Source organism: Salmo salar, chromosome ssa04 (genome assembly GCF_905237065.1).
Source record: "Salmo salar chromosome ssa04, Ssal_v3.1, whole genome shotgun sequence".
Classification (NCBI taxonomy): Eukaryota; Metazoa; Chordata; class Actinopteri; order Salmoniformes; family Salmonidae; genus Salmo; species Salmo salar.
Window position 1 is genome coordinate 46,717,065 of NC_059445.1, and position 18,986 is coordinate 46,736,050.

General features: G+C 41.6%; 1 protein-coding gene across 6 annotated transcripts in view; it reads right to left on the reverse strand.

The window, feature by feature from the left end:
• Positions 1–18,986, reverse strand: part of LOC106603277 (seizure protein 6) — a 254,630-nt gene that overhangs the window by 75,008 nt on the left and 160,636 nt on the right. For all 6 annotated transcript variants that reach the window (XM_014196718.2, XM_014196716.2, XM_014196715.2 and 3 more), the window contains exon 4: positions 2,440–2,635. In XM_014196718.2, the coding sequence (XP_014052193.1) occupies positions 2,440–2,635 (196 nt within the window). The remainder of the gene's footprint in view (positions 1–2,439; positions 2,636–18,986) is intronic.

Consider the following 18,986-nt stretch of genomic DNA (forward strand, 5'->3'; position numbering starts at 1 on the left):
ATTAATGGAAAGCAAAATATTTTCTGAAAAGTACCTTTTTTCCATAGACTAATGATTTCAAATAGCATTTTCAAATCGGCTTAACGTTACTGTGAAAGGGATTTATCATTCACATTCAGACCTGCTGTTCCACAACATCATTAGCTCTGTATAACTAATGGGACACCATACGTTATGATGACTTTATAGGCCCCTATTGTTGCTTTGATGAGCATAACAATTTCACGGGCGCAATGTGAAAGCATTTCATACTGCCATAATGTTTGATATCAATTAGAGAGAATGTAATATCCTGGCATAAAACTATGACACAATACCTACAGCAGTGAATGACTTAAACATGTGGTTGCCTTCTGCACCCCCACAGATGCAACCCCATGCTTCAACAGAGTCTGAAAAGCCATGCTTTGAAGATTTGTTGAGAGTGTTCTTTGCTTAGTGCGTGTGGATAAAGCCCTGATTGTTGGGCTCACTTGTCTGAGTATGAGGGGGAATTATCATGTGCTGCTGGAGCCAGAGAGAGCTGCTCAACTGGAGACCCTTGCAGTGTCTGCTCCCATGCAGGATGCGTATGGGTGAGAGTCATTGTATGAGCACAGATTTTGTTTATTGTTGGGTGATGCTTTACAAAACCAGTCTGTTTCACCGTCAATAGAATATTAGGAAAGACTTGTATTTTGAGCAAGGTTTATTATTCAAATTGTATGTATTGTCTATTATTCAGTGAGTAGGTGTTAATACAATGCTATTGTTAATACATACCTGTGATTTTTCCGAATATCCAGTAGGTGATGGTTATTTTGCTATTTCAATGGATCGCTACTCAGTAGCGTGTACTGTACTCAGACTAATTGCTTATGAGGTGGTCTCACTCGTATCTGACCCAAAAGAAATATAATATTTCTACACCCCTTTACTGTTGGATCTACATTCACTTTTCTCGTGGTCTGTTTGTTCTGAGTCTCCGGAGCATGGCTGCTATTCTCCTATTTCTTTGGGAATGATTGAGCGGCTTGAATCTTCAAAGTTCACCCGCTTCCTCAATAACCAGTGTTCTGTGCTGCCAGTCTAATTGAGATCACATGGTCTGTATAGGCACTAACAGTGAAGTGTGAATGTGTGTGGGATAGTTGAATAGAATTCCACATCACCCACTGCTTCATTATTGGTTACTATTCTGAAGAGGGCTTTTTTTCCACACAGTTCTGTATAATCAATGGGACAATGTGAAATTAGCGCATTAAAGGCTGTACTTTAAAACCTATTCATATATCCAACAATACATTTCAACCCTACAGGGACAGAGTCTAATCACACATGGTGAGCAGCAACATTACTGCATTAGCTTCCCTTTCGATGGTTGTTTGGGATACACAAAGGCCATGGCTCATTGTGATTGGCGATGCACTGGACACAGGTCACATGTATAATTGGTCCATTAGAGGCCTGGTAAAAGCTTTCATCGCTCCCCCACTGTGGTCCCCATCTGCCCCCCCTCTCCCTGTTCTAACACAGTGTAATGTGGAGGTTATTACCATGGCAGTGCCAGCGCTCAGACAGTCCAAACAAAGACACAACGGGCCATTTAGAAATACTGATGAACTATTTCCTAAGTGGACTGGATGTGATTGGACAAACTGGGCCTTGGGCTCAGGCAAGTAGCAACAGTTAGCTGTTATGTCATATGTATGATATATGAATCATACTCTTGTCTTAATATGAAAATGGCCGATTTTCTGTCAGGAGCCATGTCAGTTACAGTCCTAAAGTCTTTCAGGCATGAAATGAGTTGCCAATTTGTTGGAAGGGTTTCATTACTGTTGTGTTGGACATGTACTGTAACCGATCATTGCCATCTACTGTATTAGAGAGAAGGGGGGAGAGACAGAGGGGGAGTTTGAGGGGCATGGGGGTGGCACTCTATTTGCCAGGCACATCAGAGGCATGTTAGAATGCATTATTCTTCTGCAAGCCTGTCATAGTTCATTCGTTTGCGGAGACAAAAGATTTTGGCTTAATGCTGTGTTGTTTTTTTCTCCTTCTCTTGGTGTTGTCACATGAAAGACCGCAGTGGGGTGAGAAACAATGGGCCCGACAGCCCTCTGCTATCTGACAGCTCTGTAAATGTCTATTAACACAATACTTCTCCTATGTAATTACATCGCTGAAATGACAGCCCGTGTGATTTTTCAGCCTGACATGTGCAAGCCGCATTGACTAGTGATGAGAGCTATAGGCATAAAGAGCTCTGCGGCTGAACCAAAAGCCACTGGAGGATTTCTACCTCTATTCCTCAAACCTTACTACACCAGACCACATTGTTTCAGACACATTTGCATTGCACATTGGGTGAATCAGAATGGAGTAATTGATAGGGAGGAGACCTGTGTGAGGGTGTCCTGGTGTGTGTGGTCGTGTGGTTCTGTGTTGTGACCTCACCTTGGTAACGCAGCAGCAGCAGGGAGCCGGAGCGAGGCTGCTGGTCACTGCGGTAACGGATGGAGATCTGATTGCTCCAGCTGCGCACCACCAGACCCCTCATCAGGACGGTCTCGTTGGCAAGGATGGAGGACTCCCGTCCCCCCATGTCCTCCACCGTCATCACCTCCCCCTCCAACAGGCTCACGTTCAGCACCTGCAAACGCACACACCACACAGGTCAGTCCAATGTTGCATTTGTTTCCATTGCGTGATGTGTCCAAACAGCCTGGTAAAATGTGTAATTTGTTTCTTTGTTTCTCAAGCTACAGCTGTCGGCAGTCCAGGAGACAAACTAGTTAACGCTCATTACCACACAGCAGAATGGGACACTGCATGAATGGTTCATGTCTAGCTTGAGATGTAGATGAGGTTTAATACAAGATATCATCAGAAACACTGCCATCTATATCCTCTTCATTCCCAACAACTGCTGCATTAGGACTGAGGGTCTGGCCCATATTCTACCCCATAATCCGGTCCCTCTTCCCACCTAGCCTGCCTCCCTCCCACTTTGTACATCACTGCAGGCGAATGTGCCCCAGAAACCATCCCTCGACCCTGACTGGCCATTTGTGTGGTCACGGCTCACATCAGATGGGATTTTAATTCAATTGACACCCCCATCATTCCTGTCTCAGAGCCATTCTCTTAATGTTTGCTTTGAAAAATGGGCCACTTGAGATATGCCTCCTTCTGTTCAATTTCCATTAACAAACTGGCAGCACGATGTATTTTATCAGAGAATATGATTTGGAAAGACTGCAGAGCTTGTCTGGATCATTCCATGCATGGTTCGTTACACAGTAGGGCTGGTAAAGGCTTACGCATTCAGTATTATTCAGGCCCTGTAACTGTAATTAAAACCGGTGTGTTTCTTTCTCCAGTTTTCTGTCAGCCTCTGTGACAGCTGTGTTTTATCTCTTCAACAGGCTGAAACAGCAGCTGCAGCTGAATGTACTGAAGGCCACTCCAGAGAATGTGCTGTAGTTTTACTGGTTGAATAATGAAGCATTGGCATAAGCCTCATTTAGGGGAGGGGAACATCTGCAGTTTCCACAGAACTCTATGTATTATCTAGAGTGTAGCAGTGGGAATCAGATATAAAAGACAACCAGGGATCTGATAATCATCTTGGACAAATGCACCAGACTACAGTGCATCTACTGTCCCAGTGATATCTTGTAGCCTGTCCCCTGATCCAGACTTCAGGCCTGGAGTGTGGTGTGGGAGTGGGAGCGTGCTGTGGCCTTCGGATAGGCTGCTCTCCCAGGGGGAATGAGAGTGTCACTGAGGCAGACCGAGGGAGCTCAGAGTGCGATGCGGAGGATCACCAGGCGAGTCACTGACACCAGAATGAATTTGGTCTCACTGACATCCTGTCACTCGGTTGAGGGGATGCCAACGATGGGTGTGAGGGGGTTTACTCCCGCTCTCACAGACAGAGCTGAAATGCGACTGTCTGTTACTCTGTCTCCCTCAGACATCCGCCAAGACTGAGGTCAAACTCCTTTTGTTCTTACCCAGAATGCTACACAAAAATAAAGCTTTCCCAGGTAATCAAACTATTTAAAAATAATAATAATTGGAAGCCTCATCTAGTTGATGCCCACAATCAAATACTGTACAGAAAACAGGTGTAAATTGAAACGGTTTAGTCTTTTATGAATCTTTACATAACCAAATTAATGTAATATTGTGCAGACAATCACGCCTCTCGTGAATAATGTGGAGATTGAAAATAACACCAGACTTGATCAAGCCATCACTATTCTATGCATTTACCCTCAAAACTGGCATGTGATCTCCATGGGGCCAATTCTGTCCCAAGTTAAGCGTGTGTAAATGGAACTTAATTCCCTTTTTATGCACCTTTCTCTCTATTCATTTTGGATGGAAATCAGATAGGCCGTACTCTGACCTTGACTTAATTCCATCACCTTTACGCGTGATGATACGACAGATAAAGTTGAGTAACCTGTCGGCTCTAAGTGGAACAACTGACAACTTTATTTTTTCAGATAGAAATAACACCATTCTCTATGCATTGTAAGTTACAAATTGATAAGAACTATTGATAAGAGCTGGGTAAACGAGTAAGACATTTGTATAGGGGGATTGTAAATATAAATGACAATTGTTTTAGATCTATTTTACCTTATGATCACTGGAAACAAATGTGAAACCAGTCACATGGCTGCAAACTGAAGCATATCAACAAATCATCTTTTCCACAGTGAAACTTATGAAAAACTGGCTTTACAACTTGCAAACATGAAATGTGGAGACACAAGCTATAGGCTTCTTTAGCCATGCACAAATGACAATATAGGGCGAAACCTACGAGTTGATTTATGATTTCTAGAATGTTTTAATTATATAATATGACTTTTCACTGTATTTTTTACAATGTGTATCGTGTTAAATTTTAGCCACTATCGGTAGCCACTGTCTGTTATACCAACATACATTTATAACTGTCACTTTAGTAGTTTCCTTACACTTTCCTCTGTCATGTTTGTGTGGTTGATCCTGAGGATCGCTAGCAATACTGAATCATATGCTAGCATATTACAAATTGTGCAATCATTTGGAACATGTAGCCTATTTGAAACATTATGGAACGCGGACCATATGTAGCAGGTTAAACCTTCACGAGGACTGCACCGTTGTCATCACAGTTACATAATTAGTGAGAATTAATAGGGTAGATTTATAGGACTACTGGTTGACCCTATATTCCCCTATTGCATGTGACAGCATCCTATTTTATCTACCAATTGGTGCTGAAAAGGAGACGAGTATGAGTGTATATAATTGATCCCTATTATGAACCCATTCTATCTGTATATTCAGTGAGTCTGTCGACATACATCAAACTAAAAAGTACACCATGTTTAAAGGGATGTAAGATAAATGTACAAAAAACAATAGTGAATGAAATCTCCACGAGAAAATGTGTTGGCCAGCAAGTGTGAGGGTTTTCCGTGGTTGAATTCAAATTATTCAGTGCACGCCAGGGAGTCACACCTGCAAAGCCCGTTACGCACCTGCATATGGTAAGTCTAAATACCAACTATCTATCTGGGAAGCAAGGAAGAATACAAAGTATTTAAGCCTTTAACTCATTCACTTCCTTCCATATTTCTCTCTCTCTCTCTCTCTCTCTCTCTCTCTCTCTCTCTCACTTTCTCATTATTATGCATATTTGTTAAATCGATGAGAGATGGTTGACATTCCACCATGCCTCTGCCATGCAAGATTCATACATATTTCAGTCAGCGTTAGCTCCACAAACATCAGACCACCACTCAAAGTCAATGCCTTCATTCTAAAATTATTCTGCAATAGGACTGTAACGGTCGTCGTAAGGAGTGGACCAAAATGCAGCGGGTATATTTATCATCTTCTTATTTATTGAAGGAAAAACACTTAAACAAAACAAACGAGGAAAACAGTCCAATAAGGTGCACAGACTATACTGGAAACAACCACCCACAAAACACAAGTGAAACAAACCTCAACTAAATATGGCCTCCAATTAGAGGCAACGACAACCAGCTGCCTCTAATTGGAGGTCCTACCAAAACCCCAACATAGAAATAGAGAAACTAGATAAACACATAGAAATAGAAAATGTAGAACATAAACCAAAAAACCCGAACCACAATAAAAACAAACACCCCCTGCCACGCCCTGACCAAACTTCAATAACAAATAACCCCTTTTACTGGTCAGGACGTGACAAGGACCCGGTGAGAAGACAGGATTGCTTCACTGTTGGAACCTCCACGGCCTCCAATGACAGCTAAGGCATGATGCTGGGTGTCATGGTGGAATAAAACTGGAACATTTTTAGAGGTAATCAAGTAAACTCTAGTGGTCTGTACAGATACAGACACACTTATTAATGTTACAGTCGTGCAATGTCCAGTGTCTTATTTCACAATTCATAAATATAATACTTACAAAAAAGGAAATGCTTACTCTGTTGAGGTCTGTGAGTGTGGATTTTTAAACGTGACAAAAAATGTTGGAGATTCAGGGGGAGATTTTGTATTTAAAGATGAGTGTATAAAACATTATACGATTTAGTTGACATCCTGCCCACTATCAACTAAGCCACTCCATAAGAACCTGAAATAATATGAGGAAAAGTCAAATTTTATCTCAGGGATAATCCCTTTTATCTGCAGGCCAAAGTAAACTGTTTGTTATTCTAGACAGGACACACATGGAAATGGGTGGCTTAAAAAAATTTAAATAAAAATTCCGTATTGTATTGATAATCCTCAGTCTAGTTGCAGGGCACTTGAGGGTTGACATGGCTTCTCAATCCCATATGAAAGGTCAAAGGAGCACAGAGCTGGATTACCCATGGAGGAGAAGTGTTACACAACACAGAGCTGGATTACTCATGGAGGAGAAGTGTTACACAACACAGAGCAGCAATTCCTCCCAAAGGGGACTCAATGTGTGTGTAAGCAGATCTGCCCAGGAAATCCAGCTCTGCTCATCCTAATGACTACATCCTTGAAGGACTGAAGACTGGAACGAGTGTCTATCATCTCTTCCTCATTCATTGTGATTTGAGAATGTTCTTGCTGTGGCTGACATTTCACTTTATCTCCACAAGGATGTGGAACCACTGAGATGTGCAGGAACCTTGAGAGACAAAGGGAGGGGAACAAAGAAATTACATTGAAGTTTAAAGCTCTCTATTTTTCTAAGTAAGTCCATTTATTCAGAGGCAGGTCTTCAGACAGGGGGAAAAACAGTGCTATGGCATTGTAAGAGTTGTGTGCAATATGTGATAACAATATTCATGCTCTGAGGGGTAGGTTATGTGAGCATGTGCACATACAGTGATGTCTGAAATTATTGACACAAAATACATAATTCAAATACTGAGCTATATCTTATGCAATTTTTTGGGGGGAAATTATATTATTTTATACTAATAGAATTGTTCAGGGAAAGAGATTTTGTTTAACAAGTAATATATAGAGATTTTTTTAAAGGTAGGGGTCAAAATTATTGAGACCACTAACGATTCTCATGACTAAAGTAGTCAAAAGTGTAGTATTAGGTCCCGTATTCCTAGCACAAATTGACTACGTCACGCTTGTCACTTTACAAACTGCTGGATGCATTTACAGTTCGTTTTGGTTGTGTTTCAGATGATTTTGTGCCCAATAGAAATTATTTATTTCATACAGTCATTAATGCACATCTTTATCAAGGGTGTTAATAATTTCGAACACCACTGTACAACATAGTGAACGCTTACAGTAACATACTGTACATTGTAATAGAATCTGGGATGTATGAGTGTTTAGAAGTGATGGGTCTAAGGCTGTTCACATGGAAACAGGGGATAAACTAGAGCATAGTCTTCTGACCTGTGCCATCACTCCGTGTACATGTATATGACAGCCACCTGAGGGACAGGCGAGCAGGCAGCAGGAATTTGTACTGGAAAATAGTATGGGTCCTCGGGGTCCTGTCATCCGTCATCCACCCTGAGACCTGTCACTACAGCCAGGAAAAGCTGTCCTGGCTCAATTATGAAGCATTGTCCATGTCTGGAGACATCAGGCCCTGTTATCTCTAGCAGCACTGCAGCCAGGGGACCATAGGGAGCAGAACTCAGATTATACACACACAGTACAGTGTACTGCTACTACAGGATCATAATGAGACCTGGCTTATACCCCTTAAGCTTTCAACAAAATGGATCCCATTGGGACAATAGCCCAGGGTAGCTGGGTCCAAGTAAACAAAAACAGTGGCAAGCTTCTGGGTTTCTGTAGTTTTGCACCAAGAGGTATTGTTCCATTTTTGGGTCCTGTTGAGACTTGAAGTTGTTATTTTTTTGGGGTTGTGTGTACTTAGTGATGGCAGCCCACGGTATATGCATCTGTGATGGGCTTACAGGCGCTAGGCCGGAAAATACAATGTCAAAATAATTCTTCAGAAATGATGAAAATGTTCATCTGGCTTATAATTGAGAGGAAATAACTATAACTGGAGTCAAATAGACTTCAATGAAAATAAGTAATGATTGGGTCGTGGTCTGGAAATTGGCTTGGATGGTTTCCAGATGACTGAGAGAGACACAGCCAGCCAGCCAGCCAGCCAGCCAGCCAGCCAGCCAGCCAGCCAGCCAGCCAGCCAGCCAGCCAGCCAGCCAGCCAGCCAGCCAGCCAGCCAGACAGCCAGCCAGCCAGACAGCCAGCCAGCCAGACAGACAGACAGACAGACAGACATTTCAATAGCCATTTCAATAACACCAGGTGCAGTAGGGAGATCTCCCCTCAATGATTGCCCAGCCTCTTTCAGAGCCAAAAATACATTACACAATAATTTCAATCTACATACCCACCAATATGTTTCACCAGTGAATCATAAAACAATCTCCATGCTTCCCTGACAGACAACACAAACTGATTCTATCAACAGACCCTGATCCACTGGGCGCTAAACGAACAATAGCCTATAAACCTAAAAGCACAGCACAATATTTGAATGAGTGAGGAACCTGCAAGCATGAGTAGCTATTCTCCAAACCAAACAAGCCTTCATGGTAACATGTGCAGTCCATTCTTTCCATTAAACACAAGTGTGTACTATGTTCCAAAACAAATATGCAGGGGAAAAATAAAGAAATAAAGAAGGCAATTTAAAGCATTAAAATGCTGAGCACATAATTCAATGTCCTGTCCTCTGTGTAGGTGCTATTTCAGTTCCATTTATTTTCAGTATTCCGTTAAAATACTTCCAAAGCTCACATCACAATTATGAGTGAACATGGCTTTGTGAAGGGTCATCTCTCTCCTCCAGCCATTGCCTCCTCAATCAAAATATTTTAATGAACAGACCATTTTGCAAGGATAAAGTGCCTACAATAGACCTTGGACAAATCATAGAGTACAGAAACAGCAAATACAATGTGAATGCAGACAACCAGTTGTGACCTAATGTTCATGTTAATACATAATGGACGTAAAGTACGTACAGTATGTTATATTAGAGTACGCAAATCTGACTTTACAGTTTTCACGTATAGCATACATGCTCGTATTGTAATTGTATATGGGTTGATCTGAGGATAAGTGTATTTGCATTAGTAAACCACATATTTTTGTGTTCATGGTCTGTGTTAACCACAGTTCTAAATATTATAAGGACCAGGACCACCCCAATGAAGGTCCAAAGTGTGACAGAATGGAGAGAGTTTCTTATCATGACACGTAGCCAAATAGGGAGTTGGCATGCTGTTGTAACTACGACCAGGACAACCCACTGATCTGCACCAAGGGTCAGTTCAGCTATCTGACCTCTGCTTCAATACAGCCAATAAATGTTTTCTTTGATGAAGATAACAGATTACGAATATCAAATACAAAGAGGAGTTTACATCTAGCTCTTATCAGTCCACATATAAATGGTGAGCATCTTCTGTTAGAAATGCAGTGCAATGCTTTTGGCAGGAAAGGCTTAAAGATAGCAGAGCACCATTTGCCGTATGTCTGTAGATAAATCAGCCCAAAATGTGACTGCATAAACATCAGGGTGTAAAAGCTATAGCACTATCACTCATGGTGTATAAATAATTTTACAACCAAGCGAATGCATTATGGCTAAGATAACATTCACTGGAGGCTCTCTGCCTGCTAATTTCACTGTGGAAAATATTTGATGGTATGCTGCTATGAAAATACAAAATGTCTCTGAGGAGCCATTGGCTGGTGCAGGATAGGTCCCTGTGCAAACTAAATGGGTGAGGCCTGATAAATGTAGGTCTTAAGCTACAGAAATAAGCAGTCATTATATTCACCAACAGCAGGGTTGTCATCAAAATGCTGAAACTGCTTACCACCTGCAGATACTGTGTTTCTTCCTAAACATGACTGGAGAGGAGAATGCTGTATAGTCATAATTGAATGCATTCTGACAGTCTGGGTGGTCTGCTCATCGAACAGTGTTCAAATTGCAAGGTGTCACACACTCACTCACCCACTTACCCACTCACCCATTCTCACTCACTCACTCACCCATTCTCACTCACTCACTCACTCACTCACTCACTCACCCATTCTCACTCACTCACTCACTCACCCATTCTCACTCACTCACCCATTCTCACTCACTCACTCACTCACTCACTCACTCACTCACTCACTCACTCACTCACTCACTCACTCACTCACTCACTCACTCACTCACTCACTCACTCACTCACTCACTCACTCACTCACTCACTCACTCACTCACTCACTCACTCACTCACTCACTCACTCACTGTTATTATTATTTGTGAGCATCTCCAGCAATTTCCAAAAAGAGAGGCATAAGCATGAAATGAGAACAGCCTCAATTCATCAGGACATGGACTCTACAAGGTGTTGAAAGTGTTACACAGGAATGCTGGCCCAGGTTGACTTCAATGCTTCCCACAGTTCTGTCAAGTTGGCTGGATGTCCTTTGGGAGGTGGACCATTCTTGATACACACGGGAAACTGTTGAGTATGAAAAACTCAGCAGCGTTGCAGTTCTTGACACACTCAAACCGGTGCGCCTGGCACCTACTACCATACCCCGTTCAAAGGCACTTAAATCATTTGTCTTGCCCATTCACCCTCTGAATGGCACACACACACAATTCATGTCTCAATTGTCTCAAGGCTTAAAAATCCTTCTTTAACCTGTCTCCTCACCTTTATTTACACTGAGTGAAGTAGATTTAACAGGTGACTTCAATAAGGGATCATAGCTTTCACCTGGCCAGTCTATTTCATGTTTTGCACACTGTATATTCACACTAACACTCCCACAGACCATACATTCATTGCCATTATCACAGTGTACATTTACATGCACACTAATACTTCGATATTAAACTGATTATGGCAGAAGGCCGAGTATGGCATTAGTCATGTAAACACCTTACTCTGCTTATCTTAATCTGTGTAAGGTCACAAACATCTGGTTTTCTGAGCAATATTTCAAATGATGAGGACATGTAAACAGCTTAATTCCAGTGGTGTATTTGATCTGTGCCAGGACCGGGTAGCGCAAGCTTCCGTCTTATGCGCAAGTGAAGTGAGTTCGTAAAAACTGAAAGTATACATTTTATAAATAGTATTCACATTCAAACGTTATATGTCCGAACTCAGAATCAAATAGTCTTCGCTGTGGTAGAATTTTTTGTTTGATTGCCGAACTTCGGCAAACATTTTATCAGAAGTCCCATCAATAGCCTGATTTCAGATGTCTCCATGTAAACAGGATTATTAGTGAAATCTTTCTTCTGCAAAGCATGTAAAAGTTCTAAACAAACTATTATATTAACCTGACTATCCACAATAATCGTATTATTGTGTGCATATAACTGTGCTCATTGTCTGCTTGGTAGGTTGAATAGTCACCTCTTCATTAACAACACATTCATTTCCCTCATTCAGAAAAACAGGTCTGTCTCAAACAACAATGGCTAAATAATTAGCAAAATAACACAAGGTAGAGAAGTAGACTGTAAAGACCAGAGCCAGTGTTATTGCAGTCAATAGAAGAAACCCTGGACAATAGCAACCTTGCCCATTGTTATTGTAGCTCAGAGCTTACAGGTGGCAAATTTGAAATGGTGGAGTTTGAAATGGACTAACTAATGAAACCCAGGATTGGTGAGTGGTTGACAGGACAAACATTAATACATTAACTGAATTTACACTTAGAATGACATCCGGCCGTGATTGGGAGTCCCATATGGCGGCGCACAATTGGCCCAGCGTCGTCCGGGTTTGGCCGGGGTAGGCCGTCATTGTAAGAATTTGTTCTTAACTGACTTGCCTAGTTAAATTAAAGGCTATGTTGTCTTGCTGTGGCAGTCTTTTTCAGCAGGGACAGAGGTTAAAGACAGACCATCTGCATATTAAAAAAAATATGGTTGTGGGACATATTAGATTTCCGCTATGAGTAATTGACTTCTGCTTCCCGAGATGCCGCCCAAACATTTCATTAGAATATTTGCAGTAGGGTGCAGTTTTGCATGACTTTAATACATGCATTTGTGATTTCTCTGCTTATTTCCCTGCATTTGCTTCTCCTCGCCCCTCTTCATCACGCCTCATGATGTTCCTGTAGAGCTGACAGAGATGGAGGGCAGAGTATTCTCACAGACACTTTTCTCCTTTTTTTTATGACAGCTAGCTAGGTTGGAGGAGCAATTAGTGTCACCTGAAAGCATTCCTCTGGGGAGGGGACGGACCGATGAAAACTCATCTCAGCCCAGGCCTGACACCCTAAAAAGCTCATCAGGACCAGACAACCCTCCTTTATGTCCTACCCAGGGCCGGCCCTGGGTTATAAGCGACACAAACAGGCACTTAGGGCCCCTGGCCGCTAGGGGGCCCTCAACCCACATGGCAAAATGTGTAGAATTGCAGGAAATTAACTTTAATAGTTCTAAAATGTTTTACCCACCAAATCTCGATAAGCCCCCAGAAACGCTAGGGCTGGTCCTGGTCCTGCCACCCTTCCCCCAGGCCCAAGGCACAGGGTGAAAGGTTCTCCTCATCTCATCTCAAGTTCATTAAAACCACCATTGCTCTCAGAGCCTACATTACAGGAGCTGTCCCCAGTCAAGTTGGCCTGCTCTACTGTGGGGAGGGGGTGGGTGGGTGGAGGTACAACAGGACCAGGACTGGAGGGAGAACCGACCGAAACCCTTTTCCCCATCGTGGTGAAACGTGTCCATACATTATTCAATACTACAAGGTCTCCCTCAGAAGTGGTCAGTGCGGTCAAACGTAGCCGGTAGGCTGTTACTGTGGCTCCTTATGGGACTCTGCATGTGATCTTGTTTTACTAAAGAGGTATCGATGGTGTGTATTTGCAAACGCAGGAGTTCCTGGACTGTTTGTTAGAGAAAAGGCTTAAAAGTTCCTCCAGCTGGAGTCTTGGCGTAACGTATTGCCTGTCTCCACTATTAATTTGTTAGCTGAATGGGGAGGCGTACATCACTGACAAACACACTGACATTTCCCTCTTCATCTTGCCATGGTTTGTCAGGGTCAATGCCAGATGCATTTAGCTTCCTTTGTCAGAAACAGTGGAATTAAAATGAAAGTGCTGGAATCAATAGAGAAATTCTCTCTGCATGGGAAAGAAGCTACGTGTCAGCTATTGGCAATGTTTATTAACATGACTATTGATCAGAGTCAGAGGAGCAGGGCCCCAGAGGCACCGTCAAACAGCAATCGTTAACCCTTGACTCAGTCTGAGCTGTAAACACTTCTCCATGCCGCATCACATCCAATAACTCAACCGATTGGTGGCAACCATCACATTTTACAAACAAAATCAAGAGAGAGGACTTGACAGTTCAGTCTTACAAAATATGGTCCCGCTTTAAATAACGTTCAGTTTATAAAGGCTTTATAAATCTTTCATAATGCCTTCATAAGCACAACACAAATGTGATACAAAGCATCTACAACCGTATTTCATGATTTATAAATGTGGCATAACTGTGTGATATAATCACCAATGTCACATGTGACATAACCCACTATGTTGAATATGGTAAACATGTGCTTTATAAAGGGTGACATGTTGTGCTGAAGGACGGCACACGCTCTAAAGTGAAGTCATGTTAGTCCCATTACACCTAATCTCCTTCCCAGACACTTCTGCCCAGATGGTCTGGTGGACCAACACATCAATCTTCAGTAGTTAGGGTTGGTTTCCAATACAATTTTAAAGAGAAATTATGGAAATGGGCAGGATTTAGCCATACTTATGACTTTTGACTGTGTTAACTAGTGACAATGACCAATACTTTACAGGTCACTCCTAAATCATTTTATGGTCACACCCAGTGGCGGATATAGGTATAGGCAGCATCTTGCTGCGGGCAGCACGGGGGACCCGCACAGCAAAAAAAATCAGAATGTGACATTTGCGCGATCGGTTTCTATCTCTCATTTGCACATCAATGATATCATGTCACCGTGTGGGACTGTGGGTCAATTAACCTTGTCGGAGTGGGCGTCCTGATTATAGTTTGTGAGCTAGGCAGGCTACTGCCTGGGAAGGTCTCCCACTCAGAAGTACAAGATGGGGAGGGGGGTGGGGGTAGGTTGACCTCAGGTCTCCCCACTGGAACCCCGAGGTAGGGGGAGCGGGGGAATCTATCAAATAGCACACCTCTAACTTTGTACAGTACTAATGCAATTAGTAAAATCAGTCACACTACAAAATGCTACGAAATAAACCACAATTCATTCATAATACTGTGAATATATACTTTCACAACCATATTGTTGCATTTTTTTCTGGTTTGTGTGAAATGGTTAAGAATAATATAAAACCAGTCTACACACCACCAAGGTGAATTGGTTTAGTCTTGACTCTTGGTTGACAGTGTTGGGGGATGGGTAATGTATTGATGCTCGAGTGCCAAATCAACACAAATTTGTTTCAAATTTGTATATATTTTTATATTTATATAGTTCTAAATGTTATGATTATTTATTTGTGTTGTTCTAAAAGTCTGAATAAAAATTACAGTTAGTGTAGAATGGTGCTTTTATTTTTTGGGCGGTGGGCTGAAGGGGAGGATTCGCCCAGGGAGCCATACAAGCTAGAATCGCCACTGGTCACACCCACTAAGGCCAACTTTGAATGGTTGATATCGCAGGCTTATATGTGCTGTGTTCGCAATAGCCTGGGGACGACGTTACACAAAGAAACACTTACCTTGATGAAAGCCCCCAACCTAAAGAAATTGAAAGTGGCTTTCTTCTGGAACCAAGTTACATATTCCTCAGTACACAAACACGCACACAACCACAACGAGCAATACTGTGCGGTGCTGGGCCCAGTCAGGTCTTTGACACATTCAAAAGATCAGCCACAAAATGTTGTGCGGTCATCTCAAGTTGGACTACTCCAAATCATCTTGGTTTTGATGTATACAAGCTTTGCAGGTCCATCAAACCATTTAAACACCTCTCACACCCTACAGTAACCTGTAGATCATGAGAGAACCTTCACAAACCAGCAGAATGTTATTAACCTATTTATTGACATGTTACGTAGTAACACTTAGTTTGAAGTGAGACACTTTAGGTCATTCATAACACGTCCATAAAGACTATATCGCATGACGCTGTACTTCATTTAAAGTCAGACACCTTTGATCATATATAACACATACATAAAGGCTTAATGATGTAAACACAAATGTAGTAACACTTATCACTAACAGCTAAAACAAATAAACATTAAAGACATGTTTAAACCATACATTTCCTTTTATCTGTACATTTTTTAAACAAAACAATACATTACGTTTCAAAAAAGTCCAGCAATGCAATTACATTGAACATTACACAGGGCTGTGCATAGTGTAGCTTGACCCTGAGCTGGCGAACAAATGGTTATTGCCTCTCTGCCTGCTGAAGGAGGTATTGCATGTTGGTTCCAACCTTAAAAGCAGCAAAGAAAGTTTGCAGGTCTGTTAGGAAATACCTTTGTCACACCATCTGAATAAGGTATTTCTGTGCTGCGCCCGAAACTCTACATGGGGAGATGGGAAACTCCATCCGATTCAAATGATTATATTCCTCTTTCATTTACACATCTCATGACAAGTGGCTGTATCGAGGGGAATTTTTATTTAGCTGAGCCTGCTAGTACCTCCGGGTCACTACATTTCTGGAAGTTTCTAAATAAAAGTGCCCCATGTAATAGTAGAAATGTGTCAATAACCTGTATTTATTCATGATATATGAAAAAAACTAAACATGAACAATTATTCATATGTGTTCCTATTTAAGTGACATTTGCATTACATTTGCGTTTTAAAACATGTTCCAAGGTCAAATAAATGCCCCCAATGCAAATCACTGTATATGGAATACATATTGGCTGAGAGAGAACTATTCTAGGTGCCACATTAAAAGTATTATAGGGAATACTCAGTAGAATCTATATGTTGTCATTTCATGGGGCTCTGAATAATATGGAGTGTTGCTGGCATTTTACTCCACCGTTTCCATTAGTGGCCACAATGCGAATCACTGTATATGGAATACATAATTATCACATGTGCGTTGACTGCATTACAGAAAACCCACTAACCAAACAACATTGCAGGGTATACCCACTGAATTAAAGAGCACATACACAATAAAATAAAAAATAATAACAGACACACTTTAGAGTGTGTGTCATCCTGCAGCACTGCATTTTGGGGAAGGTGGAGGTCAGGTCCAATATTGACTATGTACCCAAGAGGGAAAGAGGTTGGCCCATCCTAGAAATGTTTTAAAGTAATATAATATATACAATTTACCAGACACTTTTATCCAAAGCGACTTACATGCATTAATACATTTTTATGTATGAGTGGTCTTGGGAATCGAACCCACTATCCTGGCGTTGCAATGCTCTACCAAGATGCATAACAGGATTATAAATGCTTTATGAAGCCTCAATTTAATATGATTTATAAAGCCTTAATTTATTAAGCTGTGCTTATCCCACCCTTTATAAAGCACAGGTTTATGTCATATTTGACATTGGTGGTTATGTCACACAACTATGCCACATTTATAAACCCTATAAAGCATGAAATAAATGTATAGATGATTTGTAACACAATTATGTAGAGTTTATGAAGGCTTTGGGAAGGCTTTATGAAGCCTTTATAAACTGCACTTAACTTAAAGCAGGACCGAAAATAAAGATAGCATTGTTTTAATATTCTATGAATGCTTAATTCATCTCCACCAGAAGAAAAATGCTGAGATCAGTATCAGTATGTTATTCACATAACAGCAATAAATGAACATACAGTGCCTTCGGAAAGTATTCAGAACATTGACTTTTTAAACATTTAGTTACGTTACAGCCTTATTCTAAATTATTATTATTATTTTTTAATTCCCACATCAATCTACACACAATATCCCACAATGAGAAGGCAAAAACATGTTTTCAGAAATGCTTGCTAATTTATTCAAAATAAAAAACGGAAATATTACATTTACATAAGTATTCAGACCCTTTACTCAGCACTTTGTTGAAGCATCTTTGGCAACGATTACAGCATCGAGTCTTCTTAGGTATGATGCTACAAACTTGGCACACCTGTATTTGGGGAGTTTCTTCCATTCTTCTCTGCAGATCCTCTCAAGCTCTGTAAGGTTGGATGGGGAGCGTTGCTGCAAAGCTATTTTAAGGTCTCTCCAGAGATATTTGATCGGGTTCAAGTCTGGGCTCTGGCTGGGCCACTCAAGGACATTCAAAGACTTGTCCCAAAGCCACTCCTGCGTTGTCTTGGCTGTGTGATTAGGGTCGTTGTCCTGTTGGAAGGTGAACCTTCACCCCAGTCTGAGGTCCTGAGGGCTCTGGAGAAGGTTTTCATCAAGGATCTCTCTGTACTTTGCTCCGTTCATCTTTGCCTCAATCCTGACTAGTCTCCCTAACCCTGCCGCTGAAAAACATACACTCAGCATGATGCTGCCACCACCGTAGGAATGTTGCCAGGTTTCCTCCAGTAGTGACGCATGGCATTCAGGTCAAAGAGTTCAATCTTGGTTTCATCAGACCAGAGAATCTTGTTTCTCAAGGTCTGAGAGTCTTTAGGTGCCTTTGGCAAACTCCAAGCGGAGGAGTGGCTTCCGTCTGGCCACTCTACCATAAACACCTGAATGGTGGAGTGCTGCAGAGATAGTAGAACTTCTGCAAGGTTCTCCCATCTCCACAGACGAACTCTAGAACTCTGTTAGAGTGACCATCGGGTTCTTGGTCCCCTCCCTGACCAAGGCCCTTCTCCATCGATTGCTCAGTTTGGCCCGGGTGGCCAGCTCTAGAAAGAGTCTTGGTGGTTCCAAACTTCTTCCATTTAAGAATGATGGAGGCCACTGTGTTCTTGTGGACCTTCAACGCTGCAGATATGGTTGAGAACCTTCCCCAGATCTGTGCCTTGACACAATCCTGTCTTGGAGCTCTACGGACAATTCCTTCGACCTCATGGCTTGGTTTTTGCTCTGACATGAACTAACAGTGGGACCTTACATAGACAGGTGTGTGCCTTTCCAAATCATGTCCAAGCTATTGAATTTACCACAGGTGAAGTTGTAGAAACATCTCAATGATGATCAACGGAAACAGGATGCACCTTAGCTCATTTTCGAGTCTCATAGCAAAGGGTCTGAATACTTATGTAAATAAGGTATTTCTGTTAAAAAACATTTTTAAAAGAACATTTGCAAAATCTTCTAAAACCAGTTTTTTTGCTTTGTCATTATTGAATATTGTGTGTATATTGCTGAGGAAAATTTTTTATTTAATCAATTTTAGAATAAGCCTGTAACGTAACAACATTTTGAAAGTCAAGAGGTCTGAATTTTTTCCGAAAGCACTGTATATATCCACAGAAATATGCCATTCAGACCACTTACTCAGCTTTTAACAGCTCAACTCAATTTTCTCAC